The 24728-nt window shown below is 38.3% G+C and overlaps 1 protein-coding gene across 1 annotated transcript in view; it reads left to right on the top strand.

The window, feature by feature from the left end:
• The window catches only part of LOC106922062 (complement C3-like), a 30813-nt gene extending 6610 nt beyond the window's left edge, over positions 1-24203 (top strand). The window contains exons 16-43 of the mRNA XM_088004645.1: positions 6221-6350; positions 6816-6884; positions 7968-8171; positions 8277-8391; positions 8478-8566; positions 10243-10382; positions 10617-10835; positions 10978-11041; positions 11120-11209; positions 11474-11680; positions 11841-11916; positions 12021-12180; positions 12290-12382; positions 12483-12636; positions 12726-12808; positions 13048-13125; positions 13225-13380; positions 14010-14072; positions 15103-15184; positions 15294-15342; positions 15605-15695; positions 15781-15870; positions 17058-17160; positions 20343-20432; positions 21436-21528; positions 21619-21702; positions 22851-22992; positions 23458-24203. Of these exons, the coding sequence (XP_087860771.1) occupies positions 6221-6350; positions 6816-6884; positions 7968-8171; positions 8277-8391; positions 8478-8566; positions 10243-10382; positions 10617-10835; positions 10978-11041; positions 11120-11209; positions 11474-11680; positions 11841-11916; positions 12021-12180; positions 12290-12382; positions 12483-12636; positions 12726-12808; positions 13048-13125; positions 13225-13380; positions 14010-14072; positions 15103-15184; positions 15294-15342; positions 15605-15695; positions 15781-15870; positions 17058-17160; positions 20343-20432; positions 21436-21528; positions 21619-21702; positions 22851-22992; positions 23458-23602 (3159 nt within the window). The 3' untranslated portion in view covers positions 23603-24203. The remainder of the gene's footprint in view (positions 1-6220; positions 6351-6815; positions 6885-7967; positions 8172-8276; positions 8392-8477; positions 8567-10242; positions 10383-10616; positions 10836-10977; positions 11042-11119; positions 11210-11473; positions 11681-11840; positions 11917-12020; positions 12181-12289; positions 12383-12482; positions 12637-12725; positions 12809-13047; positions 13126-13224; positions 13381-14009; positions 14073-15102; positions 15185-15293; positions 15343-15604; positions 15696-15780; positions 15871-17057; positions 17161-20342; positions 20433-21435; positions 21529-21618; positions 21703-22850; positions 22993-23457) is intronic.
• The last annotated feature ends 525 nt before the right edge of the window (positions 24204-24728 follow it).

Below are 24728 nucleotides of genomic sequence, written 5' to 3'. Positions count from 1 at the left end.
TTTTAGACGTCTCCCTCCTTTAATGCACCTGATTCAGATCATGCAGAGATGAGGTAGTAAAAAATATATACATATATATTTTTACTACCTCAAAAAAAAAAAAAAAAAAAAAAAAAAAAAAAAAATATATATATATATATATATATATATATATATATATATATATATATATATATATATATATATATATATATATATATATATATATTTATATATCATGAGTTTTGGGTCATGACTGAAAGAACGAGATCACGGATACAAGCGGCAGTGGCGGAGCCAGACTTTTAAAGTTGGGGGGGCCAAGGGGGGGCCAGGACTACCCCTGGGGGTGCAAAAGACATACTTTACGTGCACACATCTACATATCTATCTAGTATATATATATATATATATATATATATATATATATATATATAAACACCTTTGACTGGTTCACATGGAGACATGACAGACTTTACGCAAAGATTTCACTGCAGAGGCAACTAAAATCATTCAATAAAAATATCCTTTCTGAATATCATCTCATGGACACTGAACTAAATGCGTCTTTCTGACCGGGAGCTGACAGCGTGTTGAAGAGTGATGGACAGGACATCTTGGTTAGGAATCTCATTGCAAATCTTTAGTTGAAATGGCGCCTTTAACTCCAGTCTCCAGTACAGAACAGAGAAAACTAAAGACAATGCAACGTTGTTTTAATCCATTTATAGTCTAAACAGAGGAGCCATCAGTTTATTTTGAGGAAATAAATAAAGGTGCATAAGTTAATTAGATCCATGCGCAGTCCGCTGCACAACCAATGCGCCGCCGCTGCGAAGAATTAAACTTAACTCGCCCTGCAGTTTTAACAAATAGAGTTGAAGATGTTACCCTCCCGCACCCAGAAGGAGAGCGATGCAGAGAAGGAGCGCGGCAGACGTAACATCTATCCGTTTTGGAGAAGCGAAACCATGCAAAAAATAAAAATAAAAAATCCTGGTAAAAACGCACGCCCGAACCCTGCACAGGGTTAAAAAGATAAAAAATAAAAAAAAAAATAAAAAAAATCTCGCAGAGTTCAATTGTTCGGTTTGGTTCATACAGATCCAAATGTCGAAGAATCAGCGCAGATTTCTCTGCAGATGCAACCAGGTAGAATTTGTGAAGCTGTGCGTTCAGACCGCAGCGGGTGAAATAATGGTAATTTAAGTGGAGTCGCTTAATTTCATTTCTGTCCAGACTGTGATCAAGCGCAGCTGACGCAGGCAGTTTCAACTTTACGCACAAAGAACAGTGAACATCGTGGAGCTCATTATTAATCATACTAAGAACAATATCTGTCAGAGAATCACCTCTGATCTGGACGCTTTAACGAACCAGAGGCTTTGGAGAGTGTAGCACAGCTGATCCGCTTCTGCGGGATTTTTCTCCCGCAGGCCAAAGGAAGTGATCAGGAAACGACCAGAGTTCTGCCGTCTTCTAATCACATCATTTCGTGAAATCTTACCTGATTTCAAAAACGGTCTCGCAGAGAAATACTAAATGTTTCGTTTGATGACTACAAATTGGAAATAAAATTATTTTTTTCTTTGACGGACAACGAAAAATCTCTAGCGCAACCTCTGCTCCAAACTACGAACATTGTCGGCCCCTCTTCGGTTTTTTGGGGGGGTTTTTTGTGGAGGATTAGTAAATAACTTCTTGGTGTTTTACAACCACCAGGTATGTAGGGCTTTAGCCTTTGAGTTGCACCACAGCGCAGCACATTTGAAACATACAGGAGAACAATGTCAGCTCATTTTTATGAGTACAAGTATAAAGGAGGCTGGTATTGCGCCTGATGTAACTCTATTTATTTATATCATCACATGGACTTATATAAAGTTTTATACATTTTCTTTTCATATATTTATTAATGTTTTTCTTCTTTAGATATTAGGTTGGCTTAGAATGATTCCAAATAATGTACAGGAATGACCTGGTGCTGTTACATGTCAATCATCAGGGGGGTCCACTGGGAGAGTCAATCAGATGACAGGGGGGGCACTGGCTCCGCCTCCGCCTCTGACAAGTGGCCGAAATGGGTTTCCTCCGCAGGGTGGCTGGGCTCTCCCTTAGAGATAGGGTGAGAAGCTCGGCCATCCGGGAGGGACTCAGAGTAGTGCCGCTGTTCCTCTACATCGAGAGGAGCCAGTTGAGGTGGCTCGGGCATCTGGTAAGGATGCCCCCTGGACGCCTCCCTGGTGAGGTGTTCCGGGCACATCCCATCAGGAGGAGGCCCCGGGGAAGACCCAGGACACGTTGGAGGGACTATGTCTCTCGGCTGGCCTGGGAACGCCTTAGGATTCCCCCAGAGGAGCTGGAAGAAGTGGCTGGAGAGAGGGAAGTCTGGGCGTCCCTTCTGAAGCTGCTGCCCCCGTGACCCGACCCCGGATGAAGCAGAAGAAAATGGATGGGTAGATATATATATATATATATATATATATATATATATATATATATATATATATATATATATATATATATATATATATATATATCCAGTCAGGGCGCACAATCCTGATCCAGAAGGATCCCTCAAAGGGTTCAGTCCCATCCAACTCTCAATAACCTGTCTCTCCACAACATGGAAGCTCATGTCAGGCATCATAGTGGCTAAGAAGATAAGTGGGCACACGGATAAATTCATGAGCACGGCACACAAGGGCATCGGCATAAATGGCAGAGGAGCCAAACACCAACTCCTTGTAGACCACTGCAAAACCCGACACACCAACTTGTGCATGGCTTGGATTGATTACAAAAAAGCCTATGACTCAATACCACACACTTGGATCATTGAATGCTTAGAGATGTACAACATCAAAAGGACTCTAAGAGCCTTCATTGCAAACTCGATGAGGATGTGGAAAGCTGGACTCAAGGACAGCACAGAGGCCCTCATCCTGGCCACACAGGAACAGGCCCTAAACACCAGAGCAATAGAGGCTCAGATCTACCACACCAGACAAGACCCAAGGTGTAGGTTGTGCGAGGAGGCCTCTGAGACTGTCCAGCACATAACAGCAGGGTGCAAGATGCTGGCAGGGAAAGCGTACATGGAACGACATAACCAAGTGGCGGGCATAGTCTACAGGAACATCTGTGCCGAATACGGACTGGAAGCCCTGAGATCAAAGTGGGGAACACCCCCAAAGGTGGTAGAGAATGACTGAGCTAAGATCCTGTGGGACTTCAAGATCCAGACAGACAAAATGATAATGGAGAACCAACCGGACATTGTGGTGGTGGATAAAGAACAGAGGAAAGCCGTTGTAGTGGATGTAGCAATACCAAGTGACCACAACATCAGGAAAAAGGAGCACAAGAAACTGGAGAAATACCAGGGCCTCAGAGAGGAACTGGAGAAGGCCTGGAAGGTGAAGACCACAATGGTGCCTGTGGTCATCGGGGCCCTCGGGGCAGTCACCCCCAAACTGGAGCAGTGGTTAAAACAGATCCCAGGAACAACATTAGACATCTCAGTCCAGAAATGTGCAGTTCTAGGCACAGCCAAGATACTGCGCAGAACCCTCAAGCTCCCAGGCCTCTGGTAGAGGACCCGAGCTCAGAGGATGAAAGAGAGACAACTATATATATATATATATATATATATATATTGCTTAGAGATGTACAACATCAATAGGACTCTAAGAGCCTTCATTGCAAACTCGATGGGGCTGTGGAAAACCACCCTTGAAGCCAACTGCAAACCACTTGCACAAGTGTCCATCAAATGTGGCATATACCAAGGAGATGCTCTGTCCCCACTGCTGTTCTGCATAGGCCTGAACCCCCTCAGCCAAATCATCAACAAGACTGGCTACGGATACCGACTCAAGAATGGGGCCACAATCAGTCACCTCCTATACATGGATGACATCAAGCTGTACGCCAAGAGCGAGCGAGACATCGACTCACTGATCCACACCACCAAGATCTACAGCACTGACATTGGGATGTCATTCGGACTGTGAATGACATGTGTGGCCGGATGGTTACAAAGAGAGGGAAGGTCGTCCGCACAGAAGGGGTCTCACTCCCAGAAGGAACAATAGCAGACATAGAACACAGTTACAAGTACCTGGGAATACCACAAGCAAATGGCAACCTCGATGAGGTCACAAGGAAAGGAGCCACAGCCAAATACCTCCAACGAATAAGGCAAGTCCTGAGAAGCCAGCTCAATGGCAAGAACAAGATCCGTGCAATAAACAGCTATGCCTTACCAGTAATCAGATACCCTGCCGGAATAATCAGCTGGCCAATGGAAGAGATAAAGGCCACGGATGTTAAGACTCGGAAGCTACTAACCATGCATGGAGGGTTCCACCCCAAATCCAGCACCCTGAGACTGTACACAAGCCGTAAGGAAGGAGGCAGAGGACTAGTGAGTGTGAGAGCCACTGTCCAGGATGAAACATCCAAGATCCATAAATACATCAAGGACAAAGCCTCAACGGACGATGTACTCAGCGAATGTCTCAGACAATGGGGAACAGAGGACGAGGTGCTGGAGGAACCATCATCGGAGGACAAGCCCCTACATGGGATGTACCACCGACAAATAACTGAAGTGGCTGATATCAGGAAATCCTACCAATGGCTGGCGAAAGCTGGACTCAAGGACAGCACAGAGGCCCTCATCCTGGCCGCCCAGGAACAGGCCCTAAACACCAGAGCAATAGAGGCTCAGATCTACCACACCAGACAAGACCCAAGGTGTAGGTTGTGCAAGGAGGCCTCTGAGACAGTCCAGCACATAACAGCAGGGTGCAAGATGCTGGCAGGGAAAGCGTACATGGAACGACATAACCAAGTGGCGGGCATAGTGTACAGGAACATCTGTGCCGAATATGGACTGGAAGCCCCGAGGTCAAAGTGGGGAACACCCCCAAAGGTGGTGGAGAATGACCGAGCTAAGATCCTGTGGGACTTCCAGATCCAGACAGACAAGATGGTAATAGCGAACTAACCGGACATTGTGGTGGTGGATAAAGAACAGAGGAAAGCCGTTGTGGTGGATGTAGCAATACCAAGTGACCACAACATCAGGAAAAAGGAGCACGAGAAACTGGAGAAATACCAGGGCCTCAGAGAGGAACTGGAGAAGGCCTGGAAGGTGAAGACCACAGTGGTGCCTGTGGTCATCGGGGCCTTCGGGGCAGTCACCCCTAAACTGGAGCAGTGGCTCAAACAGATCCCAGGAACAACATCAGACATCTCAGTCCAGAAATGTGCAGTTCTAGGCACAGCTAAGATACTGCGCAGAACCCTCAAGCTCCCAGGCCTCTGGTAGAGGACCCGAGCTCAGAGGATGAAAGAGACCACCCGCGGAGGGTGAGAAGGGAATTTTTATATATATATATATATATACTGGAGCACTTGCTTGCTTCACTGGTGTTTGGTAAAGGGAGGTGTTGTGTTTTCTGTGTACCTACAGAGACGCTCAGGAGCCTTTTTGCTGTTCATTTTAGACATAACTTTTGGAAAGAGCATATAATTTTTCATTAACTGGAATGGGAGACTGATCAACTAGCTCAGTTTGTCCTGTGGATGACCGCAGGACAAACCACAGTTTGTGGATGACCGCACAAACTGTGGATGACAGTTTGTACGGTCCAGAAACTCCAGAAAGATATGGAGATTTAACTTTCAAATGGAATTTATGGAAAATGTAAAGTTCACATTACATTGATGTATTATGGAAATAGAGCATTTAAGTAGAAGTATGGAATAGTGATTTTTCTCTGCTGAAAATGATGGGCCAACTTGTCTCCAATGCAACATAGTTATTTTTGCAAAAATGGCAAACAACCCCACAGAAAACTGCACATTACAGAAGCTCCATAAAGTACTGACCAAGTTCTTCAGTAACACAGCACACTTGTACTGTAAAACCCAATAATGAAACAGTTAAACTTAAATAATTTCCTGTTATAACCAATTACATACTTTTACACACTAGTCTAAAATGGTCAACTTCACAAATCAACAGCTTTGTGAAGAAAAACAGGGTCACAACTTAGTGTTCCTAAGAAACATTGATCCTAAACATACTTTAAATTTGGTTTTTCAAAATGTATTGAAGAAGCTGGCTTGTTTAATAAAAGGGCATCATCACAGGGCTAACAGCCAAACATGTTGTAAAATTATTAAGTGTAAATATTTTTAATATTTAAATAACCTCTCCTTTGCTCAGATTTGGGATGTGGTTGAGCAGTACGACACAGGCTGCAGTCCAGGTGGTGGGAACAATAGCAGGAATGTGTTCTTTGATGCTGGACTGTTGTTTAAGACCAACACAGCTTTTGAGACACCCTACAGGACAGGTGGGTGTCATCATGATCCCAAGGTGTTGGAGTAGAAACTAAAAACCCAACTTGGCAACAAGACTTATTTTGTTCCTCGGTCTCCCTTCCTTTATATATGTGCTCATATTTTTATTTTTTACTACAGACTCAGACTTTATATAGCCGTTTCTCTCATAGATGAAGCACTTAAAGGAGCTATTAACAACATAACATCTAAAAAACCCATTTATTTTCTAAAAGCAGTGTTTCAACTGTTAAAATGAGAAGATTTTTAAAATCAATGTATTGAAAATAATTTGCAAGCAGCTTGTTTAGAACAACTGTGCTTAGGCAAACGTTAGATAAGTCAGACGCATAACAAGATGTAGTTTTAAAGATGCCTTATTACTAAATCCTTGTTTTAAATGTATTATGTTGCATACACTGTGCAGAATAGTTTTGTCCTTTTTTTGTTTAACAGCAAATTTTATCTTGCAATTACAGATTTAAAATGTGAGTCTCATCACCGGCAGAAACGAGCTACCACCATTTCAGAAGTCATAAACAAGTTGGGTAAGTTGTAGCTATTATTCCCTCCTCATTTTAGGTCTACTGAAAATTATGCTCTGCATATGTTTCTTTCGGTTTAAAATAATAGACAAACAGAAGAAAAAAGTATAAAATTTTGAAACTACACAGATAACGGCAACAACTTCCTCATCAAATTTGTAGACATGAAGACTTTTATTGAGGACCGGATGGTGCATGGTGCTTCTGCCATGCCTGCAAGGTCCATTGTCCCACTTATCAAGACCATACTGATTTGTGGTGTTACATGTTAGGCAGGAGAGTGGGAGTCCCCCAGGAGGCTCCACAACTGGTGCCCTCTTGTTCCTGGTCAAGAGGGGATTGGGACTCACAACAGAGTGACTGCCACTCTAAGTGAGGGTAGTCTGGAGGAATCTGGGTTAGCCAAGCAAAGCAATCCTTCTGACAAAAACCTAAGACACAGAGACTTGCAGAACCAGCCAGGATTGTAGGCGCCATCCGAGCCCCAGCAGGGCAGCCAGTCTCCAAACCACAAACCTCCAATGTCTACCTGGGCAAAACCTAAGTTCCTCAACCCAACCACATCCATACATGCCTACTTACCTACCTAATTAACTGTCTTCCTTTCGAAAGATGAATTAGTCGCTTAAAATTTCAGGTTATCTTTTGCAAATTTTATTCTCCATTTACATCTTTTGTAACCTTTTAAAAGACATCTTTCCCTTTTTCAATTACAATTTTAAACTTGCCAGTGTTTGGATCGTTTTGGATTTCACTTTACGCAATGTCTTATCCATGATGACATAATGCATTAGTGTATCTGATCTTGTTTCTATTTGGGATGATGGATCAGATTATTAGTTAGTAGAAGAAATGAGAGTCAGGCTCAGTAGATTTTTGTCTCATTTGTGAACATCTGATTAAAGTTTGATCTGAAGAACAGTCTGTATTTTAAATTATGGTGCACATTAGATTGATCATGATTGTCCTATTATCATGAAAAACATGAAGCATTTTTATGTATTGTTGTGTTTTGTTGTTTTGTTTTGTACATTTTATTATGTTTTCTCCATATTTTCTTCCCATTAAATCTAATTTTCCCAACAGTAAACACATATAATCAAACTGAAAAGTTGAAAAGAGAGTGCTGTCTGGATGGCATGAAGGACATCCCTGTTGCATACACATGTGAGAGGCGGAGCAATTACATTTTGGACGGCCCAGATTGTGTTACAGCTTTCTTGCACTGTTGTAATGAGATACAAAAAGAGCACGCTAAGCGAAGAGAAGAAATACTTCATTTGGCCCGTAGTAAGTGGGAAAGGGTTTGGGTGGGTTTGTTTTAGTCATAATATTGTTATATTATGCCCACAGCCTCTCAATAACCATTTCACCAGTGCATATTTTTGTGTTTAGGTGAGGTGGATGATTATTACATGAGTAACAAAATAACAACACGAAGCAAATTCCCTGAAAGCTGGCTTTGGTATGATATCACATTACCTGGATGCCCTGGGCAAGATCCAAACTGGTGAGAGAACCACCAAAAAAACATACGCAAGAACAGAAAGTTCCACATCAATGTTTATTAAAGGGATTTCTGTGTTTTTATTCCAGTGGCAGCACAGTCTTTAAGAAAAAATATGCATTGCCTGACTCTATCACCACATGGCAGCTGACTGGAATTAGTTTGTCAAACACTCACGGTGAGAACCTGAGCTGGGTTTTTTTTTTCCAATACATATATATTTATCTTTTGCTTTTTTTTTCAGAACCTTAGTTCATTTAAATATTTATTTTATATGACTGAACTGAATTTGATCAATTTCATTAATCTGTTTGTTTCATCCAGGTTCAATATTAACAAAACAAGTCAAATTCTAGATATTTCATTCTTATCACTGGATGCTGTAAATCTCCATATTTAATTTTTCCTTCATTTACTTTAGATCAGTTTGAATATTTTAATACCAATTTCAATGTGCATGTTGTTCTGTAGAATAATTATGTGGTCAGTATAGAACCAAATTCACGTTTGAGTCTTAAAGTTTATATACAAATTTATTTTTGTGTAGGGAATTATGAAACCCTACACAGGTTCGACACTTGAGGTCCACAAAAAATGGATAGAAAAAAATGATCAAAAAAACATGTAGGCAATGGTAATACATTAACACACATAGCTGGAATCTACTAAAGCTTTAAAAGCAGTAAATTTTTACCAAGAAAGCACATGGGCAAAAACCATAAGTGAAACGGTCACTGGGACTAACTACTATATATTCCATTCAGGGAATGTATCTATAATATATTAATTTCTCCTATGTTAACATAAAGGCTTGTTTTGAAGTATAAGTTGCTACTTACAGGCATTGCTTCGAAGAATTCAACCTGGAATGCGGCGTTCATAACAGACACGTGTGTTGATCTGCTCTACCGCTAGCAACTGATTAAATAACATAAAGTCAAGCAGTTCCCCAAAAGTCCAACAGATGGCAGCAATGCGCCATGCAAAACAAAACACCCACAGTTTACAGGACACACTTCCTGCTAAAGAGCCCCCTGGTGGTTGAAGAAAAATCCACATATAAACCGGAAAATACAATAAGTGAAAAAAAAATCTGAATGCTCTCTGGTATTGTTCGGGGCCGGAAAAAATGAGGAGGCGGGCCGTAGTTTGGGGACCCCTGACTTACAGCAATAGTACGCAACTTTAATAAAAATAATTTTTATATGTTTCACTATGTTGTGACAATAAAGTATAAGACAGATAATCAGAAAAAATTGTGCTACTCTGAAAAATACACTGTTATGTCAGAAAAAGCTAATTAGTGCCATAAGGAGGGTCTTACCGCTGTCAATCATCCTGGCGACCCTCCCCCTTGCTCTCTGCTATGCTACTCTCTGTTGAGAGGCCACTGATGATGGTGGATTAACAGTTTTCCTGTAATATAAGTTGTTTCTTTGCCATTGGCACATTAAGCAGCAAATACACAATTTGCATGATTGAAAGCTCTTAGAGACTCCTCCTGGCTTCTGGTTGTTTCTGACCAGGAGCAGTGCACCTCTGCAGATGGCTGTAGGACCACTGGGAGGATGAGAAGCTTGATTTTTATTGTTATTATTATTATTATTATTATTATTATTATTATTATTATTCACAGATTATCTGTCTCATACCATACTGTCACGGCATAGGGAGATATGTAATAAATATGAAAAAAACATAGTTGTTATAAAAGTTACATAATGAGGGTTTAACTAAATATTTTATTCATGTGCTAAATTAATTCTTCAGTATACAGGTTGCTGTACAATTTTCCATTCATATATTGTTTTTATCATTTTTTTTTCCAAATTTGTCCTCCTTTCTGTTTTTAAGGTATCTGTGTGGCAGAGCCATTAGAGGTCATTGTTAAAAAACCTTTCTTCATTGACCTCAGGCTACCATACTCTGCTGTCCATGCAGAACAACTTGAAATTAAAGCAATTTTACATAACTACCATGATGATCCCGTCAGTGTGAGTATGTCTTGAACTTTACAGCCTGAACACCTCTATTTTAGTCAGAGCTACAAAGGACACGGTGAAAAGATGTATGAACTGAACATCAAATATGTCATCAAAATACCTATTTGACAGGATAATCTTAGTTTATTTCAAAGATTATTTACAATATACCATAGCAACTGCAAAATACTGTACTGAAAACAGTATTACATTTTTGTCACTTTTGTTCTTGTTGTTTCTTTTAAGGTACGTGTGGACCTCCTTGAAGAAAAAGATGTGTGTAGCGCAGCCTATAAGCGGCAAAGGTTTCAGCAGCAAGTTAGAGTTGGGGCCCAAACTACACGTGCTGTACCATTCATTATTATCCCAATGAAGGAAGGGGAAGTCAAAATTACGGTTAAAGCAGCTGTTATAGATTCAGACATAAACCTCTCAGACGGAATTGAGAGAAAATTGCGGGTTGTGGTAAGTGAGAAAGACTAGTGTGGTTTCTGAGTTTAGGATGCCTTATTAGAACTGTTTTTCTCAAATTCTGAAGATGTTCTGTCTCTGAAGATTTTTGTTTTTTATTCACATTGTTGTTTGGATTACTTCACTATTTTTGCAGCCTAAAGGTGTATTGAAGAAATCCGTTAGAAATGTACTACTTGCCCCTGCTGAGAAAGGTGTTGGTAAGTGTGCCCTCAAAATGAAAGCAATTTAAAAAATCTACCAAATTCCTTTAATTTAATAAATGTTTCTTTTATTAGGTGGTAGACAAGACGTAACTATAAATAGTGAGATTTCTGAAACAGAGCTTGTTCCAGGCACACCTTTGAATACACACATCTTTGTCACAGGTAAGACACCGTAAACAGGAAGAAAAATACAAAGAAAGTTACACAGTATTTAAGCACAAAGTGATCCACATGGGATAACAGTATTTTTACATTGAAATATTAGCTAAACATTTTTATTATTGGTTTACCTGCAAAGCTCATACTCCACCTTTGTCTGAGCCGCCTGCAGTGTGTGCTTAATGCTTTTAGGAGGGCAGGTCAGCTTAATTTTGTTTTATTTCTAAATAATTTAAGAATGTTTGTGAACCTCTCCTGCTCACAAAGGATGGGAACAGATGAGTTCACTATTGGAGAATGCTATTAGTGGAAAATCCATGGGAACACTGATCAAAGCACCTGGAGGCTGTGGAGAGCAGAACATGATCACCATGACCCTGCCGGTCATTGCTACGTTGTATCTAGACAAAACCAACCAATGGGAAGCTGTAGGCTTTCAGAAACGAACGGAAGCTCTCGAACACATCAAAATTGGTACGCTCATCAATTATATCTTTCTGTGAACATCAGAATGAAGAAATATACAGATATTTACAGAACCATCACTTAACCACTAATAGTGACTTTGTAGATTTAATAGCTGATGAAGATTTAATACCTGTCATCAAATATTTAACATTTTTCTTTTATGCAGGTTACAAAAATGAATTTGCTTACCGTAACAATGATGGCGGATTTGCTCTATTTCCTTATTTTCCAAGTGGCACTTGGTAAGGAACCTGTTTTTATAACTCACAAATGTTTGCAATTATTGGTTTTGTACTAATTGGTTTTGAATATAAAATAAACCTGCTGTGTTCTTGACACTTTTTAGGTTGACTGCCTATGTTGCCAAGGTCTTTGCTATTGCCCATGGTCTTGTGGAAGTGGACAAAAACGTAATCTGCGAGGCCATTCAATTTCTTATTCTCAAATCAAAGAACTCTGCTGGAATGTTTAAGGAGGATGGATATATGTACCATTTTGAAATGATTGTAAGTTTTTTGATTTAGTTAAAGTAGTCCTTAAATCTTGTATGAAGCAAAAAACAGAGAAATCAACCAAATTAATACATATCTGTATTATACCTGTTCTCGTCTGTAGGGTGATGTGGCTGGTAGAGATTCACATGCCTCCATGAAAGCTTTTTGCCTGATTGCCATGCAAGAGTCCCGATCAATATGTTCTGACATTCAAGTAGGTACTTCGCCAAATTATTTATAGCACAATATGGCAATGCAATCAAGAAACTAAGGCTGAAAGTACAACATCACATTTTATTCTGTCTTTTTTGTAGGATCTGAATGATGTTATTTACCAATCAGTAACTTACCTGGAACAACATCTTCCTCAACTAACCAACCCCTATGCTGTTGCAATAACGTCATATGCTTTGGCGAATGAAAACAAGCTGAACAAAGATATTCTCTACCAGTATGCTGCTCCAGGTAGTGCTAACCAAACATCGGCTTATTTTATGATCATTATTTATCAAGTATAGTGTAATGACTTGGGCTTTTTGGGTATTTCTTTCATAGACAAATCCACTGGAATTCATCCACAACCCATGAAAACACACTGGAAGCGACTGCATATGCTCTTCTTGCCCTTGTCCACAACAGGGTGAGCACATCTTTACAGTGACATATGCCAGAGTGTTTGCAGAAAAGTGAATGATATACTTGAGTTGCTAAAACTATTTACTTATCATCTTCCTGTGTGACCCTAGAGCTTTAGTAACTTTATTAGTGAGGCCATCGCTCTTTCAGTCATGTAGTGGTTGTAATATCCAATACAGTAACATAGTTATTTTAGTTTTTTGTTTTTTTTAAACATTAAAGGCTTTTGTCTTTTATTCAAAGTCCTTTACAGAGGCAAAACCTATCGTAAGATGGCTCAGCCAACAGCAAAAGTCTGAAGGAGGCTATGGATCAACACAGGTAACACTGAAGTTTTCTCCATTCAACTTAAATATCTGTATTGAGTCTGGTTTGTTAGCATGGTGGTCATCTGTTGGTAACATGGTCCTGATTCTCCAGGCCACAATTATGGTATACCAGGCTGTAGCAGAGTACTGGGCAAACGCTGAAGAACCTAAATATGATCTGAATGTGGACATTACCTTACCAGGCAGGTCAAATCTTCTCAAGTATAATTTCTTCCAAGGAAGTCAATATGCAACAAAATCCAACAAGGTAGGAATATGTTCATATTTTCAAGTATATGTTTGTGTATCACAGTGCTGGGGAGAAATCTTGGCCCATTCCTTTTGACAACATTGTTTCAGTTCATTTTGTTTTACAAACATATGTTTATACACAACTGATTTGCTCCCTTTCTATGAGATTATGTCCCTTCTGTGATTTTTAGGATCTCTAAGTGTGTTTGGATTTCTTGGTGTTTAGAAAATGCATGGTTTATGTATCACCTGAAAATGGCAGCTTGACTCAATTCATTTGCTTGTTACATGGAATAAGCAAGAAGTTTAGCAGTGAACAGTCATTCAATTCAGTACTTTTGCAAGGCAATGTGTGAGATAAAGACTGTTGCAGCTTTTAACTCTGCATTTACGTAAGCTGTTATGAAAGGGTTTTTTTTTTTTTTTGGTCCATCCTCATTGTTTTTTTGTTGTTTTTTTCATATTACTGTACATGCATATTTATATTTCTTGTGTTGGTTCAATTAATTGTGCTTCAGCAGCTAAAACCAAAGCTTCAGTTATGACATGTATTTCAGTATAATCGTTGCTTTCTAAAGGTTTTAATGATTACCACCATTGTAATGGGATGTATTCAATGTTAACTATTATTTGCCCACTTGACAGTTTCTAGGCATAAACAAGGATGTAAAAGTTACAGCCACAGGAACAGGGGAAGCTACTTTGAAGGTAAACATGAAGTTGGTCCATTTCTATTTTTAATTATTCAAATGTTTTGCTGAATACGTAGACAGCATAAGAGGGCGTTTTAAGAAGAAAACAGATCTGACCTTCTAATTGTGTCTGGGATATTCTCTTTGCACACTTCTTGCCCCTTAATCAAATAATAGCTCTAGCTGACCATGCACACCCCTTTTATGTCACAGAATACACATATCCTGATTGCTATGCTTTCTTGAATAAGATAATGGTTTCACTCTTTTTCAGCAGGCTCTCCAGTTCTTAATTCAACAGGGCACATAAGGAATGTAGGATGTAAATCAGCAGCAAATGCATGATTAGTTTCAACGCAAAGCAAAAATACCTGAGCAATACTTCTGAAACTGTGTTGAACTTATGTCAGGAGGAACTGGGGCAGTTTTGAAGGCAAAAAGAAGTCCAACTCTGTATGAGAGCGTTGTAACTCAGAAAGTAGCCAGTGAGTGTCCCAAGTTATGCTATACAGAGTTTAATTATTCGGATTGAATTAGTGAAAAATAACATCTTCAGTGACATTCTATTTTTAACATTTTATTGAGATACAACTGTATTCACATCTAACTGAATATGTAAATATTTTTTGCTTGAAAGCTTTGAAATGCCACCACATCTTATCCAATTGATTTTCTAAACACACAATCACCCACGCACCAGTCGACCAGATTTAAAGTGCCCGAGATAAAACAGAGCACCAGTCGGGATATTGCTGTTGCTGAATCAAAACCAAGGAGGAATTCAACAACTTCGACTCATTCAATTACTGAAACATTCATATTGTTCTGCTTTTAAAGAGCTTTTGACTTATGAAGTTTATAAGTCAAAAGCTATGTAATATATCATAGCTATATATATAGCTATGATATTTAAAGCTACATAATTATATGTTACATAGCTATATATAACAATATGTCAAGAAAACAGACGTTACCTAATGACAATATTTATCAAATGTTTATTTATCATTTACCTAAACTTATTTTAAAAATAATTTGTCCTATAGATGGTATCATTCTATTACGCAATGCCTAAAGAAGACGTAAATGACTGCACAATGTTCAACCTGACTGTGGAGCTTACAGCAGGTAAATTATTTATGCTTGATTTTCTGGTTTTGTGGTGAAGGGCGTTTTGTTGAGTTGTCTATATTGTTTTTAGAGCAAACCAATATTTATTCCATATTTACTCTTTCAGAACCGAGCAATAATGAGAAGAGCTCATACAGGCTGACGCTAGAATTTTTGTGAGTAGAACCTGAAACCGTTGCTAACCAGGGTTAAAATCATGCTTTTATCATAAACACTAAAGTCGCATTTGTTCGATGTCTATTTTCTTTAAAAGCACTTTGTTTAAATGTCCCTGGATGGATTTTTTTTTTTACAAGAGTAATGAACACTGTTTGATTTCTAAAATCATGTTCATTTCAGGATGCTATCCAGAGACGTAGATGTTATTTTTCTGAAAAAAAGTTTAAAGTGGTGTGTTTTTATTTTTCACTTATGCAGCTTTAAGAGCAGAGAACGCAATGCAACAATGTCTATTTTGGATATCGGTTTGCCAACTGGGTTCAATTTTGATAAAGAAGACCTGGACAAAGTATGAGCTTATATGCACACAAACATAGTCATGGTATTTTACAGTAAATTTATTTCTTTTCATGATGTAATCTTTGTGTGTATAGATGTCAAAAGGACCCTCACGCCTTTTTTCAAAGTATGAGATTGACAAAATTTTGACAGATAAAGGCTCACTGATCATTTACCTCGACAGGGTAAGTTACACTTTTGTCTTTTACTTTGTATAAGAGAGTGGTTAAACTAGATTTTGAAGATTGAACTAGAACACTAATCAGTTGTCTATAATCTCACCTAACTTATCACATATTCCTCAAAGCAAATCATGAAGTGACTTTGCTATTAAAAACTCATTCTGCATCCTCCAGTTAGACTTGAACAAGTTTTTGGCTGTATTTGTTTTTGTATAATCATATAAAGGGTGTTGACCTTCCTGAGATCTGTGAAAGTATTTCTAATTTGATTTCTGATTTGGTCACTTGAGTAAAAATATCCACGCTAAGACTCAAGGTGCTGTCACACACTTTCTTATGGTTCCCTGAATCTTGACATGCCAAAGAACACATTTTATCTGGGCATATACTTGAGGAAGAGAATGACATTTTCAGTCAAGTCTTGTCACATACGACATATTTGCTTCAGCTACGATTCACCCTTGTTTTTCATTGTGCATGTGTGTTGGGAATGAAGGGAGTATAATTAACAGAATTGCACTGCATCAGGATAGAAAGTCACTTTTGTGGATTTTTTCTTCTAAAATTTCTGGCTGACCACTAGGGGCTGATAGTTGACAATGCTTTACACTTAATCTATGAGTACCAGCAAATGGTCAACAAACATATATAAATTATACAGACTAACAGCCACCTCAAGGAACTGGGATGGGTCAATTTCACTGGATAAAACATCTGCATATCACAGCCTTGCATAAAAATATTATTATTTAATTAAAATGTGAGGTACTGTACTGTGTCTCCAATCCTTATCGTTTGTGATATGGACATTTTTAGCATGCAACCAAAAATGTGAAGCTGTCTGCCTTATGTCAAATACGTCATTTGTCATTTAACTATTATTAGCTACATTTTCCATCTTGGCAAATGTAGCTCAAAGGTTTTTGCTAACATTGTTATCGAGTTTACAGAGCTTTTAATAAAGATGCCTGCACAGAGTTTCGGATGTTTGTAGTAGAGTCTGTTGAAAGTAGTTCAAAAAGAGACTTAGGCATTCACATTGAGGAGGAATTTTCAACAAAACCTTAATTGCCCAAAATGGGATTCTTGTTGGACAAAATGGCAAATTCTACATGGTTTTATTAATTCCTCTTGCACTTTCCATGAATCTAACTCCACAGCTTTACCTTTGTTGGCTAAATCCTCCACAGGTTTCTAACACACAGCCAGAGATGATCTCTTTCAGGATCCATCAGGAGGTCAAAGTGGGCATGTTGCAGCCAGCTGCTGTGTCTATCTATGAATACTATGACAGTGAGTCCCTGAGACATAAAAACATATGCAGACACTCATGTCTGTGTTCCTTTTCTAAACAGCTGTTCGGTGGTGTTTCAGTACCATAATATCTTAGCTAAGTTTCTCCTTGTCATTGCTAACCCAACAGTAGAGCCAGGAATGAAAATCGGCATTTGTGTTCACTTATATATATATATATATATATATATATATATATATATATCAGTGTTGTAGTACTCGAGATTGGTCTTGGTCTCGAGACCATTTTTTGATGGTCTCGGGCGCTGAGGACTCAGCATTTCATTTCAAAGACCAGTCGAGACCGCAACTGTGAAAATATTACTAAACATACAGCATACTGTCCAGTTTATTTAACATATTTGCTTTCAGTGGATGCAAAACGCACCGATTAAAATCCAACCAATAATGTCCCTGCCAGCATGCCTAAGTGGGCCCTATTTGGGGAAAAGGAGGGCAGACCATATTTTGTCCCATATGGGTTTGTCACGGGTTCCACGATGGCCCCACATGTGTTTGCCACAGCACACATGGGCCCTATATGGTGGTGGCCCACATGGGTTTGTCCATGTAGGGCCCGTGTGGGCTGTGGCCCTACATGGGCAAACACATCTGGGGCCATCGTGGAACCCGTGGACAAACCCATATGGGACCCATATATCAGCCCTCCTTTCCCCCACATGGGTCCCACCTAGGCATGCTAGCATAAGCTTTTTTGCATAAGGTATCTTATACGACTTGACAAGAATTATGCAGATGGTGAATTTGCCCAAAGAGTGAATACCAGTGTTGTAGTACTCGAGATCGGTCTTGGTCTCGTGACCGGTCTCGAGACCATTCCGCATTTGGTCTCGGTCTTGTCTCGGTCTCGGGGGCTGAGGACTCGGCATTTTATTTCAAGACCAGTCGAGACCGAATGGACATGAGTGGACATGAGCATAATGTCCACTTTATTTGTTAACATCTTTGTTTTCACTGGATGCAAAACGTACCAATTAAAATCCAACCAATAACGTGTTTCTGTTACTAACCCATTGCCCCCCACCTTTCACTCGCACGCAGCGCTCTGAGATATGCGTAGTTGTTTTCTCTGAGCGGCAGAAGATGTCTGTCTAATAGTCAGTAATCGAATAGCGCTGCATAACTCATAAGAAATCCGATGACCACAGCTAACTCAGCAGTGCTTCGCTTTTACAGACGGTGGGGACAACGTCTAACTTTTTTCGTCACTTAGAAAAGTAGCTCAAAGAAAGGTAAGCTCCGATGACGTGATGCTAGCAAAGGTAGCTGTAAAGTGACACGTTATTTGTGATGAAAAAAAGTTGTCACTCACTGCGCTGAATTATTGTTCGGAGGTGTTGACTGACTTGTCGCATATATGGGACAACGCTGTATCCAAAAGTCTGCAATATAGTGATGTGACATTCAGGAACAGTACGGTTAATCTGCTCGTCTCTTTACTTATTAGATAGGACTGGAATGTCGCTGAGAGCCGTTGTTCTATCAGATTACCATATGCTGTCAGAATAGCATACATGCAGTGAGTACCATGCCTGCGCATGCACATTAAAAAGTCCGACAGTCAGAGGAGTTGTCAGTTCACCATACGCAGCAAGTTATGACGAAAATAAGTCATTAAATTGTTTTCAATAATAACTATATAGACGTATATGTGTTGTCGTGTTTTCAAAGTGTATTTAAAGCAGGGTCTGGCTGCAGCTGCAGTCAACTACAACACATGCCCATGTAAAACTCATTAACCTACTTAACCGCCACGTCAGGGTGCCATACAAGTGTTAATAAAGTGTATGATAATCTACGTCATGATTCTATGTTGCTAATTAAATATAATTATATGGTAATGATGTGTCTGAAAGATATAGCCGTGAGTTCGTTCTAAACGTATGACGATCTGACAGCGTATGCTGACCTGACAGAACACTCTTCTTTGTTCTTGTAATGCTCTGCATACACTGCAGTAGCTATCATTATTTTATGTAATTATGTACATTGATATTTTTGTAATTAACAAATAAATAAAACACAAGAATGAAAGAGCACGCAGAGCATGCACATTGCTCTTTGATTGTTTTCGTTCAAAGTGGCAGCTGTAATATGTGCCATGGTGTCAGATTGCCTGGCTTTATGTAGTGGGTGAGACAAGTCACGATGAGAGCCTTGTGCTTGGTTACCCCTTTCTTATTGCTCCTTGGGAAGTGTTCATAGTTGAGCATTATTTACCGTCTGGGCATTGCCTCAATTGCTATGTTAAATGGTACAGAGAGTGGTGGTTTCTGACATGAGCAATATAGGCAAATGCCCATGGCGTTATCTTTTCATTGATGGCACCAGACCACCACGGATTGTAGCACAGAGATGGAAGTTTGTCCTGCTTTTAATATTGGTAAAATTTATCAAGTATTTAATATCTAGGTCTTTTTATGGGAATACAGATCTTTCAGATTAGTTTGAGAAGCAATTTTGATCATATTTCACATTTTATTGTGTCATATAGCGCGGGGCACTGGTCTTGGTCTTGACTCAGTCTCGACTTTCCTCGGTCTTGGTCTTGTCTTGGTCTTGGGTTAGGTGGTCTTGACCACAACACTGATATATATAACAAAATAAAACATATATAACAAAAACAAAATTATATATATATATATATATATATACCTCTGGCACCAACTATGGAAATTTTCTGGAGGCACAATGATAATTATTTGTTCTTTAGTTTAAATGGAAGGTAAGACATGTTCAGTGTGAAACTTCTGTCATTGAGACAAAAATTATTCATTATTGTGCAAAATGTTTTTAGTCCTTTTTTTCTTTATAACCTGAAACGTAAATTTAAGAAATATGGGTATTTTTGACAGAAAAATAAATCTTGGTCATACAGGTAAACTTTAACTTAGACATGACCTCTCCAAAAATATTAATTTGCTCACGGGACGGAAACAGAGGAATATTCAACTCAGAAATATTTTAGTTATCCCAAATGAAAATTAAATGTAACTCATCCTATCCAAAAATTCTCAGTTATTTTCAAAGAATTACACTATTAGAATGTAGTCTAATGACTATAGTCTAATAATCATTAAACTGTAGGACAGAATAATTATTGTCTTAACATGCTGACTACTCAATGTGTGTTTAATTTCTTTTTTTTTTTTTTTTTTTAGGGAAACCTTGTAAGAAATTCTACCGCCCTGGGCGAAAAACTGGAGAGTTGCTGAGGCTTTGTCACGGTCATGTGTGCGGATGCGCTGAAGGTAACCAAGCTACATGTCGAAAGATTCTTCTGTGTTTCTTTAGTTTGAGTCAGAAAAGCAACATTAACACAGATGGACAGAAATCACAAACACAGAAATCTGAATGTAATTCTCTGTTTATTTGAAGGTTGTTAGAGTTGGAGACCAAACTTCAGTTTAAACATGTTTTATGGGGGCTAAATTTCAACAAGAGTGCCTTTTATAAATGGAAAAAAACAAGAAAATCAATTTTGATTAAAAAATGTTTAATTTCTTACATTGTCTCCCTTGTGCATAAAAGAAAAAGCAATCCTTTTAGTTTTTTGAGGTTATCTTTCTTCAAAGTAAAGATGCAATAGATTAGGAGCTACACTTCCATAAAAAATAAAATTTTCCTACTTTTATCTATTATATTTTCCATTTTGTCAAAAATAAAGGAACATGTTTATTTATGTCCTTTTGTCCCAGCAAAGATTGTTTGTTTTAAACAATAAAGGACAACACATTCCTAAAAAAAAAAAAAAAACTAACCAAAAAAAAAAAAAACCCAGAGTGATCCAAAAGCTTTTCCTAGCCCAGACTAGAAGTATATGTATGTATTATATTTTAAGATATAAATGTGGCTGGCAATGACAAAACTAAGATAACTGTTGCCTTAAGTTGTTGTGAAACTGCTTTATATATCAAATACAAATGAAAAGAAACTTGACTTTGTATCATAGCCGAAGCTGATGGCCTCTGTCTCTTCAAACAGTGTAAGTATATATCTGGTTACTTACAAAATGTAAAACTAAATAAGGAAGATTTCTGTGCCCCACACTTATTATCAGAAATATATCTGGCTTTTAAATAGGAAGATCTTAATCATTTCAGACTAGCTAAAGCTTTTTCAAAAGTCTCAAATATATAGTTTGTAATGAAAAGAAAGCATCAAGAATAACAAATACTCAAATACCTATGCAATACTGAAGGGTTTTTATTATTCAAGATGTGTGATAATTTTAGGTTTTCTCTTCCTACTCAGAGAACTGCAGCATGCAGAAAAAGGAGAAAATCAGAAATGATGAGCGTACTGCAAAGGCTTGTGAAGTTTCATTAACCTACAAAATAGACTTTGGTAAGAGTGAATGAATGAATGTTTGAGTGAGTTAAGAGTGAGTGAGCACCAGCTCAAGCTAAGCTAACAGTTTTCTCATTTTTTCCTCAGTGTATAAAGCAAGAGTGGAAAACTTTGTTAATTCTTGGTCCACTGACATTTATACTGTACAAATACTGGAAGTAATCAAGACAGGTAGGTGAATGAAGCTGATCTTTGTGTATTTCATTATATTTAGAATGTCCTTAAACATGTATTGTACGTATTTTCTTCTTCACATTGTGTTAGATTCAGGTCATTGTGGCCACGCAAAGGGCTTTCATACTCATAACAATAATACTTGTAAATTAGACTCTCGCTTTCTCTCTCTCTCTGCTATCCTAGCTCAAAACCATTAGCTTTTCTTCCTTGGGGCGTTCCTTCCTCATTACCATATGTAAAACAGGGGTGTGCCTCTAGTGGAGGGAGGAAGGTTTACAAGCGACTGTCTTGTATCTGGGGACAGGCCATTTTTACTGCTTGTTAGAAACAGTCTTTATCTGTACCCAGAGAGGAACCTTGCATCAATAAGACATATTTATTATCCTCCTTCTTACTGTAATATTAACAGTTTTAAAAAGAGCAATTTGGAGGCCATGTTGACAATAAAAGGTAACACTTTATTTGAAGGGGGTTGAATAAGACTGTCATGACACTGTCATAAACATGACATAACACCTTCATGAATATTTATGACTGTTGTCATAAAGCGTCATTCGGTAAATTATGACACTTTTAATACAAAGTTGACATTATTCAAAATGTCTTTGTTATGACAACTTGACATTAACCAAGAAATCATTACTGATATAAATTTGTTATAAAAGTATTACTGACTGCACTTTAAAAATTAGGTAACTTTATGTTATTAAAGGTAAAGTTTAAACAGTAATGATTTCTTGGTTAATGTCAAGTTGTCATAACAAAGACATTTTGAATAACGTCAACTGTGTATTAAAAGTGTCATAATTTACCGAATGACACTTTATGACAACAGTCATAAATATTCATGAAGACTTATTGATGTTCATGACAGACGTTATGTCATGTTTATGAAAGTGTCACGACAGTCTTATTCACCCCCCTTCAAATAAAGTGTTACCCAATAGAATGAATGAAAATCAATTTTTCTGCTAAAATTTTAGACTTGTATTTAAAATCTTAGTAAAACAAATAGGATTCAACTTTGAGAATCAATCATTGGAGTGATTGGAGAATAGATCTGTATTTTAGCAAGTTCCCATTCATTTCATGATTATACTTTTAACACCTATTGTCTTCTTGGGCAATCATTTTACCTGCAGGAACAGATGAGCAGGCAGAAGGTGAACTTCGTACGTTCATCGGCTATCGTCACTGCAGAGCAGCTCTAGATCTGACTCCAGGCCAAACCTACCTGATCATGGGCTCATCCAAAGACATTCGTATCGATTACAAAAACCGACAGTGAGTTTGTTCCCTATCTCTATGCACCTGTGCCATGCAAATTTAAATATCATTTGTTGATTTAATTCACCTGTCAAGAAAAGTTATTTTTGCTCAGTAGCGACAGAAAGAAAAAGGATGAAGACAGTGAAAACACTTATTGTTTTCCGATAATAACTGAGTCATAAGACTGGTATGTTCAGACCAAAAACATGTTTTTTAATTATTAGATGCATTTAATGCTGTTACAGTCAGCTCAGAAACAGAATATGATCATATATCTCTCGGAAAATTACCAGACAGGCAAGATTTGCACAGTAAGCTGTCTATGTTAACAAAACATCTTGCTTAAATGTTGTAATCCTGAAGCTCTGTTTTAGCACAATACAATATTATTTAGAAATCTGTCTCACTGCATTTGCTGAGTTACTGTAATAAGCCTTTCTTCTGATAATGGCTGTGTAATTTTGGCTTTGCTCTGCTCAGGTATCAGTATGCGTTTGATGAGAACACCTGGATTGAGTACTGGCCCAGTGCAGAAGAGTGCCAGGTGGAGAAATACCGCCCTACCTGCTTGGGCTTAGAAGAACTGGTTGATCAGCTCCAAGCCTTTGGATGTCAGATGAAATGATACAGTAAATATAATACTACTCTGATATGAAAATAAAACTGAGATAGCACACGGTTATCATATAATTTTGTGATATTTTCCCTTGTGAAATGTAAGAATGTTGATTTCAGCTGCTGCATTTCATATTAAATGCCATGTGAAGGAAGCTTCTTATTTTCTGGTTTTGTGTCAAACTGTTGATTTCCATGTCACTCTGTTGCCTTTTCCTTTACCCAGAATGAACATGTGTTTTGAAATATTTGTCACAACTTGTCAAAACATGATTCTACGGTATTAAATTGAATATATTTGGTAACTGCTGCATATCAAATTAATCACAGAGTGTGCCTTGAAACTGTGATTGACTGTATTTACAAACAAACATTTCTGGCAACATTGATCATTGATGGGCAGAATAAACCATAGTAATTGTTTATAAGTAAATAAATGAAGACATCAGTTAATTATAAAAACAAGCTGCATTTTGAAACATGCTGTCTTCTGAAATTAAATGGCTTACATAATTTGTACGCATGCCTTGAAAGGAAATGAAAGACTTGGAATGTTGTTGAAATATCTGTTGCACTATTATGGCATAACTGGAATAAATGACCAACTAAAAGATGTGTTTCTGTCAAGATGATTGAAAAGTGTGAACCAGCTGCTGAGGTTTAGGGTTAGGTTTGTGAGCGGACGCAACAAATTAGCCAGACAGTCACAGTGACAAGGCCTCAACCTTTGTTGTGTTGCATCTTTGGTATTCACCTTAGAGTCATATGTTACAGTAAAACTGGTAGAACATTCAGTTGCATGACCTTCAAATATTTGTACAGCGGGTGCATGGGTGGGTGAATGTGTGTGAGTTTGTTTAGGTGAGTCTGTTTGAGTTGAGTGGGTGGATGTGTGGCAATGTGTCTCCAGGGGCTTGTTTCAGCCAGCAGGATTAACAAACTGAGGAAAAAGCGTATACTCTAACCCTAGCCTGACACGCAGGTTTATATACAATTAAAAGATGACTCATATTTCATAATTATTTAACAAATTTTATGATTATCCAATTTAAAAGTATTGCCAAATATGATGCAAAAAGTTTAAATACTGTGAGATGCCACAAATATAGCAATGTTTTCCTGTTATTGGAGCATCA

Source organism: Poecilia mexicana, unplaced genomic scaffold, assembly GCF_051168715.1.
Source record: "Poecilia mexicana isolate PSO_F unplaced genomic scaffold, ASM5116871v1 scaffold_1, whole genome shotgun sequence".
Taxonomy (NCBI): domain Eukaryota; kingdom Metazoa; phylum Chordata; class Actinopteri; order Cyprinodontiformes; family Poeciliidae; genus Poecilia; species Poecilia mexicana.
Note: the sequence above shows the minus strand (reverse complement) of the source record. Positions and strands in the feature narration are given on the sequence as shown.